This window comes from Schistocerca cancellata, chromosome 5 (assembly GCF_023864275.1).
Source record: "Schistocerca cancellata isolate TAMUIC-IGC-003103 chromosome 5, iqSchCanc2.1, whole genome shotgun sequence".
In the NCBI taxonomy this organism is placed as follows: Eukaryota; Metazoa; Arthropoda; class Insecta; order Orthoptera; family Acrididae; genus Schistocerca; species Schistocerca cancellata.
Window position 1 is genome coordinate 4,343,409 of NC_064630.1, and position 19,109 is coordinate 4,362,517.

The 19,109-nt window shown below is 44.5% G+C and overlaps 1 protein-coding gene across 1 annotated transcript in view; it reads right to left on the reverse strand.

The window, feature by feature from the left end:
* Positions 1–250: 250 nt before the first annotated feature.
* LOC126187727 (discoidin domain-containing receptor 2-like) overlaps positions 251–19,109 on the reverse strand; it is a 302,696-nt gene continuing 283,837 nt past the window's right edge. The window contains exons 16-19 of the mRNA XM_049928973.1: positions 13,244–13,265; positions 12,938–13,030; positions 8,043–8,184; positions 251–559 (exon numbers count right to left, since the gene is read on the reverse strand). Coding sequence (XP_049784930.1) covers positions 251–559; positions 8,043–8,184; positions 12,938–13,030; positions 13,244–13,265 — 566 coding nt within the window. The remainder of the gene's footprint in view (positions 560–8,042; positions 8,185–12,937; positions 13,031–13,243; positions 13,266–19,109) is intronic.

The following is a 19,109-nucleotide window of genomic DNA, read 5'->3' on the forward strand; positions in this document are numbered from 1 at the left end:
GGTAAGTGGGGTGAAAAACCGCATAAATCGTAATTGCGCCGTTACTCCGCAACGAGCCACCGGAGACGAGGGAGGCCTTGTACGAAAGCACTCGGCGAGCAGCGTCGGACAGTCGGCGGGCGTGGCCGTGTCCGGGGCCCGCCCGCACAGTGGCGGCCGCCTAGAGCGAGGTGCGGGCCTCGTAGGCGGGCGGGGGCGGCGTCGGCGTGCGGGGCGGCGTCGGCGGCGGCGTCGGCGCCGGGGGCGGGCGCTAGCCGGGCGCCGGCGACGGCCCGTAGCCGAGGTTCTTGCGCTGCAGGAAGAGGTGTATCTCGGCGAAGCGGGGGCGCAGCGCGGCGTCGCGGCGCCAGCACTCGGCCATCAGGTCGAAGAGCTCGCGGGGGCAGGCGGCGGGCCGCGCCGGGCAGCGCTGGCGGCCGTCGTCCAGCTGCCAGCGGCTGCAGTTCTCCACCACCTGCTGGTCGCTCAGCTCCGCCAGCGGCTGCACCGCGCACAGCGTCAGCGTCTCCCACAGCGTCACGCCGAACGCCCACACGTCGCTCTTGGTCGAGTACTCGCCCTGCAAGTGGGCGGGACACACACATATACAACGGCAGAGTCAGCAGCACGTGAGAACAAGCAACAAAGTAAGAGGAGTACAGTCAATTCTACCAACGATCTCCGTGTCAGCAACTGGGACCGTACACCTTCGACCATAAATATAATAGACTGGCCCTGACGTCATTTTCGTGGCTCCAACATCTCTGGGCTAAAGTCACGTGAATGTTGGCAAAACTTCGTTGTTTCGTGTTGCGCTTATGGCTGTACTCAGCGTTTTGTCGGGGAAAATGGCATTACATTTCACTTGCGTTTCTATGACAGTGCAGATGCGTTTATTGAAATCTGTTGAAGTGACTTTTATATGGGTTTTTTTTTTTTTTTACACTTGAAATAGAGTATCACGTAAATTAAAGTGTTGAAAGTGATACATGTAAAGTCAGACTCATATTAAATTTTGGAAACTATCTGTGATAATTCGGTTACAGAAGTAAATATAACTGTTTCTTGTTCCTACTCATAGGTTCCCTAGGGATGAAAATCGAAGGCAGCTTTGGATACAGGCCCTGAAACGGAAAAACTTTAACCCATCGGCACATACGCGCCTTTTTGTATATACAAGTGAGACTATAATAAGGTAAGAGCACCTATAGTCGACACTTGAAGAGAATTTTTTTCTACCTTCTAATACTATTAAATAAATGTAGGCTCCAAAATTATTTTCTGAAACTTCAAAGTCTCACCTTTCATCTAAAATATCATTTTTTGTAAACTGATAGTTTAAACTTTTGTAAAAATAGTAGGAACTGAACCTTTGAAGTGCACCTAAAATTGATACTCTAAATTGGGACTGCTCCTAAAGTCGACAATTTTGGCACCTATAGTTGATATAATTCCCATATCCCATTTTCTTTTATAAAGTGACTAGAGCTCAAAACGCGGCTAATCCAATATTTAAAGTTTTGATTCGAGCCTACTCTTAGTGTTTAAAAGAATTTTAACGACATTTTACTTTAATTGATAGTTTATAGTAATTTCGCCCCGCTGCCCACCAGAGGGGCGTTCGATGTATTTGTTAGATTTTATAAATGATACTGTGGGCAAATCGAGGTCAAATGTAGTTCTGCCATAATTTTTCGCAAATCGAAAAGGAAGCGTTTGACAGTCAATTGAGAAATGTGGGTAAAATACGATACAAACATAGGATGGCAGACAGCTGATTTGAAATCCCGCCACGTTTTGCCAACAGTCACGTGGTTTATGTTGGAGCCACACCAGCCCTATAGCTTCTGCACAGCAAGGCCAGTCTGCTAGTATCTATGGTCGAAGCCGTACACGGATCACTCATGTTCCTACCACCACCTGCTACTGGCAGCTGTCATTCATTTCTTTGTGTCTCGACTCATTAAGTTCCGGTTGCGTAATCGCTCTGATAAGGCCGCTGCAGGGGTCCAGCGGCGCTTCCGGTCTTGGCGGCAGTCGCTCCGCAGCCGCCTTGGCGTGCGGATGTATAGGGCACTTTAATAGAGGCGCGCGCATCGCTCCGCTTAAGAGTTGTCCTTCATGAAATCGATGCTTTTATCGATATTCTTATCATTAAATTTATTGGTAGAGGTGGTTATTGGTCGCGCCAGACCGCTCCGCGAGATTTTTTTTTTTTCATTTGACTTAAAGTTATTGATTTAGGTTAGATTATTATAGCCTCAATGGAATTAAAAGCTCACAAGTCCTTCTCGGACTTATCCGAATGAACAGACACCAAATACATATTTTAAGTAGGCTGTTTAGGTTTTTATATTGGTAATGCCACGTAGCACTCTGTATGAAAATCACTGGCTGTGCTGTGTGCAGTCTGTGGCTGATTTGCATTGTTGTCTGCCATTGTAGTGTTGGGCAGCTGGATGCAAACAGCGCGTACCATTCCGCAGTTGGAGGTGAGTCTTTCTAAACAAATGAAACAATATAATGTAATGTTTCGATACGCTGTTTCGAAACAGTGAAACAGTTTGTGTTTTGTAATCTAATATCCCTACACATTTTATCGTCTTGAATGTCTACTGTACAAGTATGTCCATATAAACACAAATGAGGTGCGAGAGCACTAATCATGTCGCAGAAAGTATGAAACTATCGCTTTAGGCGCCTTGGCAGTTTCGTATTTCCTGCAGCAAATGCGCTGCTTTCGTGTCGTGTGACTTTCGTACTTGTCAATTGGTTGAGGACAGCCGTAGCTGAATTTGAAGAACCACCACGAACGGAACTGGAAATGGGAGCAAAGTGCAGAAACAACGGATATGCTACTGGGATTCCCACATTCCGTTAGTATGGGTAGTATACCCATCCTGCTAATTTCCATGCACACAAAGGGAATAATTGTGGATAATAGGCACAGTGACTATAGACTCACAAATAAAGCCAAATAATTCGAATAAATAACAAAATATAACAGAAAAAAATTTTGTCTTTCAAGGTGTTTCGAACCGTTACTATAAATTCACCATGCTTCCCAGCCCTTCCCCTTCACCATTACACTATCAGTCATATTTCAAACAGATTGCTTCCAATTATACCTACATCAAATTTATGTATATGTCTCATAACGGTCACTCTATCTCTTTTTTTTATTCAAAATGTTGTAGTCTTACTTGCGTTTCTTAATATGATTATTGCACATGAACAGAGAAGCGTATGTTATAAAAAAAGTGTAATTTACCGAAATGATTTTCACATATTTATTATTTTGAATGTGAATAGTATGCGTTGTTTTATTGTTTTGTTAGTGTTTATAAAGCAGATGATACGCCATTTCGGAATAGGACACTCAGCTAGAAACGAAGCTTTATTTTCGGATATCTTAAGCCTCATGCTATTTCTTGTCAAAAAGATTTCAACACTCTTGAAAGTGTTTCATGAAGTGGTATGATGTGTTTCAGTACCTGTGCCGAGCCCGAATCTCGTCCGACACAGAGCAGAATGAAACATCCCTGTTTCGATACAATGAGTCCGTGCCAAGCACAGGTGAACTGAAACAGCCTTATTTTGAAACAACGATACTGTTTCTGTGTCTGGCTCGAGATCGAATCTGGTCCGGTTATCCGAGACAGGGGAGGAATGAAACACCACTGTTTCGAAACAGTGAACCACAGCCGTTCCGAAACACTCAAACAGTTCCACGTATCGATACACGGTATCAAAACATATGAACAGTGGCCAAGTCTAGAGGTGAGCCGCCAGCAGTGGTGGATGTGGGGAGGGAGATGGCGGAGTTTTGAGAGCGGATGATCTGGACAGAGACATTAAATTTGTAAGACTGGATGTCCTGAACTGATATGTATATATTATGACTTTTGAACACTATTAAGGTAAATACATTGTTTGTTCCCTATCAAAATCTTTCATTTGCTAACTATCCCTATTAGTAGTTAGTGCCTTCAGTAGTTTGAATCTTTTATTAAGCTGGCAGTATTGGCGCACGCAGTATTGCAGTAGTTTGAGTAGCAAAGATTTTTGTGAGGGAAGTGATTCGTGAAAGGTATAGGTTATTGTTAATCAGGGCCATTCTTTTTTAGGGATTTTTGAAAGTCAGATTGCGTTGCGCTAAAAACATTGTGTGTCAGTTTAGTGTTGATGAGAATACGTAAAGAGACTAATGTCTGAGTACGTTCAGTTTTGCTCAGATGTTTGAAAAGCAAATAATGTAAGAGGTTTATCAGCACAGTCAATCAATTTCAGAGCAGATTGTAACGTAGGTAGTCACGTTACGTAGTACTCTGTAAGTACACCCACTCTGTTTTGCAATTTTATTTAAGGGGGGCAGGACGTCAAAGGCCCGACTTGGAGCGGGAGAGGCACCACAGGACATTTTAATTTCCACTGTCTATACTTTTACAAATAAATTCATAAAACATTGTCAGCATGACCAGGAAGGATTCAGAATTCACACTCATAGCAGTGAAAGTTCGAAAACATAACGAAGTAATTTTTGTTACGTGTGAAATTTGATCATTTTTTTCACGTACTAATGGCAACATTTGTTGCTACAGGTATACTTTTCGTCATAAGTAAGAGAGATGGTTCGATGAATTTTGCACAACATACAAACTACACTTAAAGGTCCAGAATGAGATTTTCACGCTGCAGCGGAGTGTGCGCTGATATGAAACTTCCTGGCAGATTAAAACTGACCTTTGCCTTTCGCGGGCAAGTGCTCTACCAACTGATCTACCGAAGCACGACTCACATCCGGTCCTCACAGCTTTACTTCTGCCACCTAAAGGTGTATGAAACTCTAGAATTTTGCAAATTTATTAAAAACTGTGGTACAATTGAGGTAATTAACTACAAAATTTGTGTTTTTTTCTAAACATGAAGTTTAAAATACAACAGATCACTCGTTTTTTCATAAATTAAATAAATTCTACAGTTTCATACACCTGTAAGTATGGTATGTATGCTGTGCAAAATTCATCGAACCATCTCTCTTACTTATGAAGAAAAGTGTACCTACAGCAACAAATGCAGCCATTAGTAAGTGAAAAAATGATGAAATTTCACACGTAAAAAAAATTATTTTGTTATGTTTTCGAACTTCCACTGCAATGAGTGTGAATCCTGAATCCTTCCTGGTGATGCTGACAAAATTTTACGAATTTATTTGTAACAGTATTGACACTGGAAATTAAAACGTCCTGTGATGCCTCTCCTGCTCCAAGGCATCCTACCCCCTGTAAAGGCTTCAACAGTAATTTTAATAATAACATTAACGTAAAGGTTTCACCCAAATTTTCATTATTAAAGTAAATGTTAATGAGAGTATGCAGAAGGCAGTGGGCAGGCATACGTCGAACGATCGGTATAGAAGGCTACGAGTCATCTCGAGTGGGAAGGAGCACTGGTCGAAGTGGCCAGATGTAGATGGGAGTGCAGGTGCGCGGGAAAATGATAGGTTGGGTTCTCGTACCTTCTAGAACAATTTCAGCGTAGTAATACCGTTCCGGTATCAGACAGCGTGCGGGATCTGAATGCTAAGCTCCGCCCCCCCCCCCTTCCCCCTGTAGAACTCGATGGCGATATTGCTAGTTATCGGCGTCGAGAGAGAAAATAGTACCAGGTTAAGACAAATATATTTTAAATGTAATCTAAAGCACATAATTGAGGATAAGGCTTAAGAAAACAATGAACATCAACAAATGCAAAACGAGGATAATGGAATGTAGTCGAATTAAGTCAGGTGATGCTGAGGGAACTAGATTAGGAAATGAGACACTTAAAATAGTAAAGGAGTTTTCCTGTTTGGGGAGCAAAATAACTGATGATGGTCGAAGTAGAGAGGATATAAAATGTAGACTGGCAATGGCAAGGAAAGCGATTCTGAAGAAGAGAAATTTGTTAACGTCGAGTGTAGATTAAAGTATTAGGAAGTCGTTTCTGAAAGTATTTGTATGGAGTGTAGCCATGTATGGAAGTGAAACGTGGACAATAAATAGTTTAGACAAGAAGAGAATAGAAGCTTTCGAAATGTGGTGCTACAGAAGAATTCTGACGATTAGATGTGTAGATCTCATAACTAATGAGGAGGTATTGAATAGAATTGGAGGGGAGAGAAATTTGTGGCACTAATTGACTAGAAGAAGGGACCGGTTGGTAGGACATGTTCTGAGGCATCAAGGGATCACCCATTTAGTATTGGAGGGCAGCGTGGAAGGTAAAAATCGTAGAGGGAGACCAAGAGATGAATACACTAAGCAGATTCAGAAGGATGTACTATTAATAAAACTGAATTTGTATGGTATAACATGTAAAATCACACAAAGTATGGCCTGCTATATAGCAACAGGCAGGTGGTCTTTACTTGAGAAATCCATAAATAATTAAGTTTAGCTTGAACGATGCAGTTCTCTTACTTCTCTGTACAGAAAGAGAAATTTCTTCCGATTAGAACTTTGCCCACACTGAAGCTTTCCTCTGTACGTTCCTTCCTCTTTCCACGGACCACACATCCTGTGGTACCGTACAGAGAATGCATGTCTTCCAGTTCCCGCAAAGAATACTTCTCAGATCTTGTGTGCAACCAGTACAGTAACTGTACATCGCGGAGGACGCATCACAGACGAGTTCAGGTTGTTTTTCAAGGACACGCTACAAAAGTAAATATGGCTGGCAGCTTTTTGCTGTGGAACACAAGCAGTTTACTACGTTTCGCTCATTCAATATCTCACTCGACTAAATATTCATTTCGGACCACTTGTCTATTATATCAATATAGTTTCCAACCCTAAAGGTTGGTTGGTTGACTTGGGGAGAGGGGGGGGGGGGGCACATGGCGAGGTCATCGGACCCATCGGATTAGGAGAGGACGGGTAAGGAAATTGGCCGTGCCCTTTGAAAGGAACCATTCCGGCAGTCGCCTCAGCCGATATAAGGAAATCACGGAAAACCTGAATTAGGATGGCAGGACACGGGTTTGAAACGTCGTCCTCCCGAATGTGCTAACCATTGCTTCACCTCGCCCGGCAGACCTTAAAGGTTTTTTCATACCCTGTATAAATTACTGTTACAGATGAAAGTTATGTGCCGGCCGGTGTGGCTGTGCGATTAAAGGCGCTTCAGTCTGGAACCGCGTGACCGCTACGGTCGCAGGTTCGAATCCTGCCTCGGGCATGGATGTGTGTGATGTCCTTAGGTTAGTTAGGTTTAATTAGTTCTAAGTTCTAGGCGACTGATGACCTCAGAAGTTAAAGTCGCATAGTGCTCAGAGCCATTTGAACCATTTGAAAGTTATGTAAAGACACCTTGACGATGCTTTGACCAACCATTTAAGGTATTCGGTAATTTGCTGTTTGTTTTTCGTTTAATATCTAACACATAAAACCAGAATGACGTGGTAATCTTGTTGGGTATGTTGCCCGTTTTTGCATTCAGTTCTGCAAGCAAAAACACTCAGGAACACAACGATCTACTTGCTGAAGAAGTTTACGCAGTCAAGTCTCACAGCCGTTTGATTATGAAATTCTCTGTTGTTCAGTAATCTACCTAGCAATGTCTACGTTTCTGCAGCCATCAGGCGGCTCTTCTTTGCGAAGTGTGAGAGCACTGTGCCTCAAGTATAGCTGTTTTGTGCAAGTTCCTGTGACGATTAAATCCAAAGCAATGTGTTGTGATTGTATTCTTAACGACTTTGAGAGTGATAAGAGAGAGGGTGGAAACTGGTAACTCCCCGCAGTAAGACCGAAGGGACTACGTGGGTCTGCGGGATGAAGTTTGAGATAAACCACACAGTGCTGCGCCACCACAGCAGATACATATTGGATGCGAAAATTTCTTCCACTAACATGACGTTGAATCCTTCAGAACAAACGCTGTTGAACTAGCATGTGCCAAGTGAGATGGCCACGCAGTAATGGAACTGCTCTGCATACGTACGGAAGAGGCCAATCCGGGAGCTGGTAAGTGTCGTCCCTGTGGGCTGCCGGAGACACGAGCTGTGGACAAAAGTGAGCACTCACCAGCAGCAGGCTCTCCCAGGACATCCAGCGCACGGGTAGCTTGGTCTGCGTGTCGCTCAGGTAGTAGTCGAGGTCGTAGCGCGAGCAGTACATGGCGTGGTCCGACACCTTCAGGCTGAAGTCCGGGCCCACCACGCAGTTCCTGCCAAACACACCCGACCAGTGACAAGTTGCACACCGTGCGCAAGGCAGGTGGCGTGCAGTGGTTGGCAAGCATCGCAAAGTGCTCCTAAAGCGTTTTTGCGCCACATATCAAGACAGGCAGGGGATCGAACTAAGCACCGTATACGAACAGCTACATCTACATCTACATCCATACTCCGCAAGCCACCTGACGGTGTGTGGCGGAGGGTACCTTCAGTACCTCTATCGGTTCTCCCTTCTATTCCAGTCTCGTATTGTTCGTGGAAAGAAGGATTGTCGGTATGGCTCTGTGTGGGCTCTAATCTCTCTGATTCTATCCTCATGGTCTCTTCACGAGATATACGTAGGAGGGAGCAATAGGAGGGAGCTGGTTCGATACGCCGCCCAGAATGTGTGCGATACAAGCACAACGCTCTACTCTTAAATAACAAATCGAGGGAAGGCAACTGGCCTTCTTCGCAAGTTCCATTGCAATTTGCATGTTGAGAGGCCTAAATTTTGGCCTGAAGGATTCCGGCAGTCAGTTCATTAAGTTGTAGTCGATCACCTCATACATCAAAGATGTAAAACGCTCAGAGAACGTGCATTTCGTGGAATGACAGTACGGGCTGTAAAAGACAGATGAGTATCGAAGGCTTATCGGGCACCGGGAGTCGAACTCGGCTATGAATGCCGATGTGACACCATTTCACAGTCTGACTGGCGTCCAGGCATCGAGAAGACATAATGAAGACATAACTAAAAGTCGATTTTCCACCGTGAAGTTGTATTATATCTTGCAGAAAAAATGTTACTGAAAAGTTGCGCGATTTTTCGATGGAGTGTAGGAAATAAGACGGTGCTTCAGCTACGAGGTATGTTCAATAATGCAACACATTTTTTCTCAGCCAGTTTTGGTCCAAAAAATACTGAATTTGTTGTGGTGCATCGTGTATTTTCGCTTCAGCCTCTACACTTCCATAAAATTCCGACAGGTGGTGCGCTAAACGTAGCCTTCAAAATGCCGTCTGTAACGGGAGTGCTTTCCAAGGAAAGAGCTGTCACTGAGTTTTCTTTGGCGGAAACTGGTAGAGGTTTACAGGCGCTTGCCGAATATTTACAGAGAACTGGCAGTGGATAAAAGCACTCCGTCCGTTGTGGGGGAGCGGTTCTAGGTGCTTCAGTCCGGAACCGATCGCAGGTTCCAATCTGGCCTCGCGCACGGATGTGTGTGATGTCCTTAGGTTAGTTAGGTTTAAGTAGTTCTAACTTCTAGGGGACTGATGACCTCAGATGTTAAGTCCCATAGCGCTCAGAGCCATTTGAATCATTTTTTGAACAAAAGCACGGTGAGTCGTGGGGCCAGCTGTCTGTCATCATCACAAGAAGTCAGCCCAACCGTGTGCGATCTCTCTCGCGTCGGCCGGCCACACACAGCTGGGACGCTCAGGAAACTGAAGAAACGACTTCAGCGTCCTCGTCGCCAGAAATATGCGAACGAACTCCTCCTTTTCCATGACAAGGCAAGGCCTCAGACAAGTCTGCGCACACGAGAGGAGCTTACAGTACTTCACTGGACTGTTATTCCTGATGCAACGTACAGCCCGCATCTCGCACCTGCCGACTTGTATCTGTTTGGCACAATGGAGGACACACTCCGCAGGAAGCTCCACGCGGATGATGAAGCAAGTTGTTGGCTCCGACTTGGACTGGTACAGTGGTATCGTGTGGGCATACATGCCCTACAAGGAAGGTGGCGAAAGGCCGTCGCATTGATTGGAGATTATGTTGAAAAACACGTTTTTGTAGCCAGAGGAGTGATAAATAATACGGTGTGTTGGACTCCTGAATAAAGGCAACCTGCTTTCAGGAAAAAAATATGTTGCATCACTTATTGAACGCTCCTCTTAGGCCGTGTCCTACGTGAGCGGCAGAAGCGAGCGACTTCTGGATACGCGACACTCCAGCGACAAGCAGCAGCATCGGGCGACAACCTTGGGTGCCCTGCGTGCGAGCGACCGTGTCGCGCTACAAGATGGCTGCTTAGAGCCCACCAGCTGTTTCTATAAAACGGCGCCCTTAACCTGTAGAGTAAGGCTACAGAATTAGGTTTTCTTAAGAAAACAAAGCGAAAAGGAACGCTCTGCATGAAATTTACAAACGGAGGAATCTCCATGGAGAATTTCATAAATATCGTCAACTACTAAGATCACCAGACAAGTTCTTCGAATACACGTGAATGAACAGAGGAGCATTCGACTATCTCATCAATAAACTAAATGCGAATGTATTTTTACACGATCAGGAACTTTTAACAAAGCCGGCACGGTAGCTCAGCGTGTTCGGTCAGAGGGTTAGCTGCCCCCTGTAATAAAAAAACTGAGTTAATCGATCAACAACGAACTAAAACGGATGTCTTACGACTTCTGCCCCGAGCAGATACAACGAACGAAAGCGAACAAAATGAGGTAAAAAATAAAAATAGGGTTAGCGTTTACAGTTCAGAATTACGTGTAAGCAAAAGGTCCTGGTTTCGATTCTCGGCCGATCTTATATTTTTGTTGACTCAGTTACGATTCTGTATACTACGTTTTATATATACCTTTAACACTGCATCGCTAACTATATTTTTAAGGTCTTGCCAAATCCCAGTATATCACACACATTTAATTCCTAATAAATTACAGTGAACCATAAAATTTTACAGATATTAGATGTTGCGAACGTAATTCATCACCAGTCAGTGTTAAGGCCAAGCGTTTGAGTTACTGTAAATAGTCTTTAAAATTAAACCTTACAAAATTTTTGAAAAGAAAGTCAAACGTTTTGTGTAATGACTTGTCTAAAAGTATGAAATACAAAATATTATGGAAACGTGTGGTGCATCTCATTTTCTGTTTATGATTTCGTGCATCACTCAAAGGCACGTAAAACGTTTCTCTGATCTACTTATTTCTTTTACACAAATCATTTCATAAAATATTTGACTGATTTCTTCCATTTTTGAATTTCAAGTTTCATTCAGAAAGCATGATCTTACTGAGTCCTCGTTTGCCTTCCTGACGTACTTAATTCGAAGGAAGCCTTTTTGAAATTTAAATACCGCACCAATGTATCTTTTTATGTCTTGATCAGATGACATTTATGACACTTCATTTAAAGCAGCTTTTCTTGAGATATTTCAATTTTTCCTCAGCTTATTGATTAAGTTTTCGTTCGTTACCCTGATTACTTTCAAGCAGTTAAATATTTTCATGCCAAATTAGACCTCCTGCTGGTCACTTTGATACCCCGTTTACCTGTTTCTCCCGATTTGTTTGCCTATGAAAATTTGGACAAAACCTCATGGTGTAAGTTATAGGGAGTCTTGTTTTCACTCTGTTCACGCGTTTGCAAAAACGTATCGAGTGTTAATCATATGATAAAATAGCCCTTTCTGGGTGCTGTCATTTCCAAAATTCGTCGTTTCGATATCTTGAACCTTTTATGAGATACGACGATTTTTACGACCACTTGATTCCCGAAGCGCAAGAAAGGTTCGGAAGCGCCGCGAGCGACCAGTCCGTAGATATAACAACCAATATCTCAAGAATGAAAAGAGAGATCATTCCGGTCTCAACTTTAAATACAATTTAGATATATTGGTTACCATTCATACGCAATAATGTATGGCCGTAAATGAACTATACGAAAAGTTTAAACAATGTGATTTTACCTCTGCAGATTCTTAAAAATTTCATGCAGCCATGTACCCAATTTCGTGTAGCACACTAACTATGACGAATAATGAAAATAAATTCTGACCTTTATCATTTAGGGATATCAAGCTTTAGGTTGCGGAAGAATCAAACTTTTTCACTGTATAGTTTTCTTAAAATCGGATGTTAAGTATTTCATAGCTGCAGTCGCATTCGCTCCACTGCTTTGGCTGTTGCTCTGTGTCGTGCATGCTGCAGCGACAAGATTCAAACACGTCTGGATTCAAAGGTCGCCAGTTGCAGCGGGAGACAGGCAGTGACACAGATGTCGCTCGCATAGGACACTTCCATAACCACACCTGCGGTTGTGTTTTGTCGCCTGAAGCTGTCGCGCGCTGTCGCTCGCTTCTGTCGCTCACGTAGGACACGGCCTTATATTAACTGTGCGACAATCACACGTCCGAATTGCAGGTTGCCTATCTACCTGCTTCCAGGGGCAACAAAAAAAATTTTCAGTATTTCCCGTAGTTATTGACCAAATTTAAAATGCTGTCATGATCTACTCATTAAGAGCTGTAATCTTATGTTAAAAGCTTAACACAACAGGACAAGTGTAACAGTTAGAAACAATGCGCGTCTGTCTTGTGGCAGCCTAAATGATGGTACACAAATAGCCGGGCTTTACTCATCCAGAGTGTGAGGATGACAGAACTTGGAGACTCACAACAAACTCTTAAGCATAATTTCGAACCTTTCCCAAAGTTTTTCTCGTGTGCATGCTTCAAGTCAAATATTTAACACATTAATTTGTTTGTAAAGTTATTACATGTCGAAAGCTTTGCTCTTTGTTTTTACTTGGGGAGTTAAATTCTAAATTTTTTTAAAGAATCGGGAATTTACTGATAGTTGAAGCAAATAGTAACACTACGGGGACAGTGCATCGGTCGAAAATTGGGCGTCCATTACAGATTCACCACAAATATCGCAGTTAGTGAAACGTGTGTGCCGCACTGGACGTGTAATGAGGCAGCAGCGGGACGCTCAGCGACGTCCAGGCGGGCTGCTGGGACTCACCTGGCGGCCAGGTCCCGGTGCACCAGCTTCAGGCCCTCCAGGTACTTCATGCCGGCCGCGATCTGCGTCGCCAGGTAGATCAGGCAGCCGTAGCTGCGGGCACAACAACACCACAGGCGTCACAGTAAAGTGAGAGAAACACAGCACTACTGCAAGTCTCGTGTCTCTCTGCACCGAGACAAGCATTTAATCGTAGACAAAAACCGCAGAGAAAATTAAAAATAGTGTTCAGCAGCCTTAATTTTTAACATTTTTATGCAGCAACAGCAACTGATATTGTTTACATAACAACATCATCTTTTATGCGAGATACGTGGATGACGTTCTGCTACTGGTTAATAATTCTCCAGAAGGAATAAAGCAAATTTTCGCAACGTTTAACAGTCTACATGAAAAAATAAAATTCACACAAGAATTGGAATAAGCTGATAGATCACTAAATTATCTTGATTTAACGTTGACTATTAAAGATGCTAAAATAGAGTTCAAAAAACATCATCCCGGCCGATTCAACGCACCCCGAAGGGCATAAAATGGCGTTTTTCTATTCCAGTATCCATCGGGCGATCTCTATTCCTTTGTCAGATGTCAACCTCGAAAAAGAATTACAAATTCTCGAAAGTATTGTACAGAATAATGGGCATGATCCAAAGATAGTGAGGCAGTTATATCATAAGAAAACGCGAAAAAGGACAGCGACTTTAGTAAACACAAATAGTCAAACCCAAGATCAGGCCAAGAAATGGTTGTCGGTTCCCTATATAGTATCCGACAAGATAGGGCGGCTGTTGAAAAATTCAGGTTTTAAAATTTACTTCGTGACGAGGAATAGTTTAAAGCAAAATTTGGTTAATTCCCTTGTGAAAGACTGTGACAAGTCAGCGAAATCAGGCGTATATAAGATTATGTGTGATTATCACACAGGTCAAACAGGCAGAGCTATAGCAGTAAGGTTTAAAGAACATCTTCCAATAAAGGGCGTAGGAAGACGGGGGTCAGCCTTTGCGGAACATCTGGTGCAAATGGCTCATACGCCTAAACCTTTACGTGACACAGAGCTACTACATCATGAAGTTGAGGGATATAGACTCGACTCGCTTGAGGAACTACAAATTTATGCACACCTAATTACAGATAAAGGCAATTTACTGAACGATCAACTGTATCTAAAAAAGGGGGCACACTTCGAAGGCTTCCAGCCTGTATTAGGTTTACAATAATTCATAATGCATGTGACCATTACAGTTTCTATAATTATACAACCTTTCCTACATATGTTCATAGGAGATTTGTTAGTCAGTTTATAAGGCTCTGTAGTAGTCATGCTGGATACTGTAATAAACTTACAATAGTAAAGTATAAAATTAAATCATAGGAAAAATGTTATCTGACGCTTGCGTAATATGAGTTTGATTCTATACGTCTCGCGCATGCGCGCCGCCCTCTGTGAGGCAGACGGCGAAGCCCTCGCGTTCCGCAGTCTCCAGTCACCCGACGAGGCCCGTACAGCGGGCTTACAATGAATTTGCTACAGCTTGTTTAATAGAAGTGACAATACCTTATGATTATGCAACAGTTGACTTAGGACATGGCCTGTTTAGGCAAACATTTAAATAATATTTTATGTAAGTACTACACGTTGCATCCTGTAGGATGACCATATCTAATATAATTTACTAGCACACTATAATATGAACTTTTTGCAGGTTCTGAAGAAGACGTTATTAGTAACGTTCAAACCTAGGTAAACGATAAAGTCAACCTGCAACTGTAGGCTGTATATTCTTATATATTATACACTCCTGGAAATTGAAATAAGAACACCGTGAATTCATTGTCCCAGGAAGAGGAAACTTTATTGACACATTCCTGGGGTCAGATACATCACATGATCACACTGACAGAACCACAGGCACATAGACACAGGCAACAGAGCATGCACAATGTCGGCACTAGTACAGTGTATATCCACCTTTCGCAGCAATGCAGGCTGCTATTCTCCCATGGAGACGATCGTAGAGATGCTGGATGTAGTCCTGTGGAACGGCTTGCCATGCCATTTCCACCTGGCGCCTCAGTTGGACCAGCGTTCGTGCTGGACGTGCAGACCGCGTGAGACGACGCTTCATCCAGTCCCAAACATGCTCAATGGGGGACAGATCCGGAGATCTTGCTGGCCAGGGTAGTTGACTTACACCTTCTAGAGCACGTTGGGTGGCACGGGATACATGCGGACGTGCATTGTCCTGTTGGAACAGCAAGTTCCCTTGCCGGTCTAGGAATGGTAGAACGATAGGTTCGATGACGGTTTGGATGTACCGTGCACTATTCAGTGTCCCCTCGACGATCACCAGTGGTGTACGGCCAGTGTAGGAGATCGCTCCCCACACCATGATGCCGGGTGTTGGCCCTGTGTGCCTCGGTCGTATGCAGTCCTGATTGTGGCGCTCACCTGCACGGCGCCAAACACGCATACGACCATCATTGGCACCAAGGCAGAAGCGACTCTCATCACTGAAGACGACACGTCTCCATTCGTCCCTCCATTCACGCCTGTCGCGACACCACTGGAGGCGGGCTGCACGATGTTGGGGCGTGAGCGGAAGATGGCCTAACGGTGTGCGGGACCATTGCCCAGCTTCATGGAGACGGTTGCGAATGGTCCTCGCCGATACCCCAGGAGCAACAGTGTCCCTAATTTGCTGGGAAGTGGCGGTGCGGTCCCCTACGGCACTGCGTAGGATCCTACGGTCTTGGCGTGCATCCGTGCGTCGCTGCGGTCCGGTCCCAGGTCGACGGGCACGTGCACCTTCCGCCGACCACTGGCGACAACATCGATGTACTGTGGAGACCTCACGCCCCACGTGTTGAGCAATTCGGCGGTACGTCCACCCGGCCTCCCGCATGCCCAATATACGCCCTCGCTCAAAGTCCGTCAACTGCACATACGGTTCACGTCCACGCTGTCGCGGCATGCTACCAGTGTTAAAGACTGCGATGGAGCTCCGTATGCCACGGCAAACTGGCTGACACTGACGGCGGCGGTGCACAAATGCTGCGCAGCTAGCGCCATTCGACGGCCAACACCGCGGTTCCTGGTGTGTCCGCTGTGCCGTGCGTGTGATCATTGCTTGTACAGCCCTCTCGCAGTGTCCGGAGCAAGTATAGTGGGTCTGACACACCGGTGTCAATGTGTTCTTTTTTCCATTTCCAGGAGTGTATATTCAGTAGCCGTCTTTCCTCAAAAATATACACATCTCTCTTGTTCTTCGAAACAGTCTTTATTACAACATTTCATCGTCTAGTGGCAAGACTGCGTGATGCCACACCCACAAAGAATGGCAGCCAAACTATAGAGAAATTATTTAAATAAAATGAAGCGAACTAGGCTAAAAATTAGTTCACAAACTTTAGTAATTAATTAATGTGGAAACTAGCTTATCAATTTTGTAGGTGATGTGACACTCGCCGAGAAATCATAAACGGATAGCCATGACAGGTAAAGAGGTGAAACTTCCTGGCACATTAAAACTGTGTGCCGAACCGAGACTCGAACTCGGGACCTTTGCCTTTCGCGGGCAAGTGCTCTACCAACTGAGCTACCCAAGCACGACTCACGCCCCGTACTCACAACTTTAATTCCCCCAGTACCTCGTCTCCTACCTTCGAAACTTCACAGAAGCTCTCCTGCATACCTCGCAGAACTAGCACCTAGCAGGTAAAGAGGTATTTGCCGCTGATAGCTGTGATTCGTTACGTATGTGTAGTAGCATTAAGAATGGCGCCAGGGAAGGCATCCGGCGACCCCTTCAAATTAACATCCCAAATCTGACTAACCGTGGCCGACCCTGAGTAACCGTGGGTCTAGGCGCAAGCGATAGAATGTAGTAGCATTCAGAGGGCGCTAATTACCGCCAAGATGGCGATTTCCTTTAAAGCCAAGTCTTTGTAAGGAACTGTCCGCTTTCGCGAGCAGGGATACACCCGCAACATGAATGTCGCTAGAAGACTGCAGTGACTGGCAACTTAAAATTCACGGAAAGGTCCATCCACAACTGCTGGAAAATTACACAAGTTAATCGTAGAAATCAGTGTCGCTTTGGTCTTTCAACTGTTTTCTCGGGCAGCAGATGTTCTAAACAGCACCCAAGCCGAACACTGGACGGCTGATTGCCTGCATTACGTCAGCATCTATCAACCATTCTCCAAAACATGCGACTGCTGTTCAGGAAAAAACGGGCGTTATTTTCTCAACACGAGATTGATGACATCCTTCAAAGCTTGCCCCATCGTTGTCAGTACTGCTTCCTGAAATGGTAGCAGCCTATATTGAGAATATTAACCAGTTGTCGGAATGTGCGTGCAGATCCGTCAAGTTGAAAAAAACGAAGAACATTTTTGTCTACCGTAATGCATGTTGCTGTTGATTACGAACTGTATTCTTTACATTGTTTCTCCTTTACTGTCACCTGTTTATACTATTTCTGGCAAAAGAAAGGCGGCTTTGCAAAATTTCTTTTTTTTTTTAATTTTGGTCACCAGTGTACCGGGTGATCAAAAAGTCAGTATAAATTTGAAAACTTAATAAACCACGGAATAATGTAGATAGAGAGATGCTTGGAATGACATGGGGTTTTATTAGAACCAAATAAAAGAAACAAAGTATTGCTCGATGCGTGAAAGATCTCTTGCGCGCGTCGTTTGGTGATGATCGTGTGCTCAGCCGCCAGTTTCGTCATGCTTGGCCTCCCAGGTCCCCAGACCTTAGTCCGTGCGATTATTGGCTTTGGGGTTACCTGAAGTCGCAAGTGTATCGTGATCGACCGACATCTCTAGGGATGCTGAAAGACAACATCCGACGCCACTGCCTCATCATAACTCCGGACGTGCTTTACAGTGCTGTTCACAACATTATTCCTCGACGTCAGCTATTGTTGAGGAATGATGGTGGACATATGGAGCATTTCCTGTAAAGAACATCCTCTTTGGTTTGTCTTACTTTGTTATGCTAATTATTGCTATTCTGATCAGATGAAGAGCCATCTGTGGGACATTTTGTGAACTTTTGTATTTTTTTGGTTCTAATAAAACCCCATGTCATTCCAAGCATGTGTGTCAATTTGTACCTCTCTATCTACATTATCCTGTGATTTATACAGGTTTCAAATTTATACTGACTTTTTCATCACCCACTATTTGCATTGGTCCCACAAACCTTGTTGGCAATGAGTGTGACTTGGACTTTTTCACGATTCTGGTAACTTCGTTGTTCCAGTGACTTACAATAAGCTGGATCTAGAAGGGGAGCAGCTGCTTTCGTGTAATAGCCGTAGAATGTCTCAGGTACATCACTGGCCACACAGATTACGAAGATATTTCCAGTTCTGCGATCACTGTGCCAGTACCTGTCATTTCGGCGCCCTCTGAGGTGGTGGTTGCTGTAGCCTGGCCTGTACGCCGGTGCCCTGCCAGACAGCAACCAGGTGGCTGGTTCTCCTTTAAGGGTGGGCTTCATCACGCCGGAGCGGATATTGTGCGCGCACTGCCGGCGCCGGCGAACAAAGGAGTGTTGACAGCGCGCGGAGGATACGTCCGTGAGGGCGGCGGGGGTCTCCACACACACACAGAGTTGCAGAGTCCATTTCGCGTCCGGTACTCTTCCAATACTGTCTGCTCCTTTCTGCCTGGCTGCTGCGAAACGACGCCCTCACAAAGGATTGTTACTCAAAGAATACGCTTCCTCTCCTGGAGGACGACATCAGATTTTTAACTACGCCTGTGACTTCTTTTGCGAAGTGAAAAAGCAGTTTTCACCGGCCCTCCTAACAACTTTTCGTGTAATGTGATTGCCTCTGGCAGAGATAAATGAGAAGCGGCTATTTGTTTTCGAGACTGGCAAGTCGGTGTCTGCGAATTACTTGCGGCATAAAAATCTAAGGCCAGGTAAAAGAAAAAAAAAGGAGATTACGCTTGGACACAGAAGTGAGAATATACTGGAACAGAGTAGAGAATCTGACGCCACCTGGCGTCCTGCAGAAGAACAGTACCGTAGTACAGTATTCACTGTTCATAGCAAAGACCACTACCAGCATGGCCGGTTTAAGACACGAGGGACACAGCCCACCACTTGGGAAGCCGATCTCAGAGGGGTCGCCAAAGACGTCACAAGTGT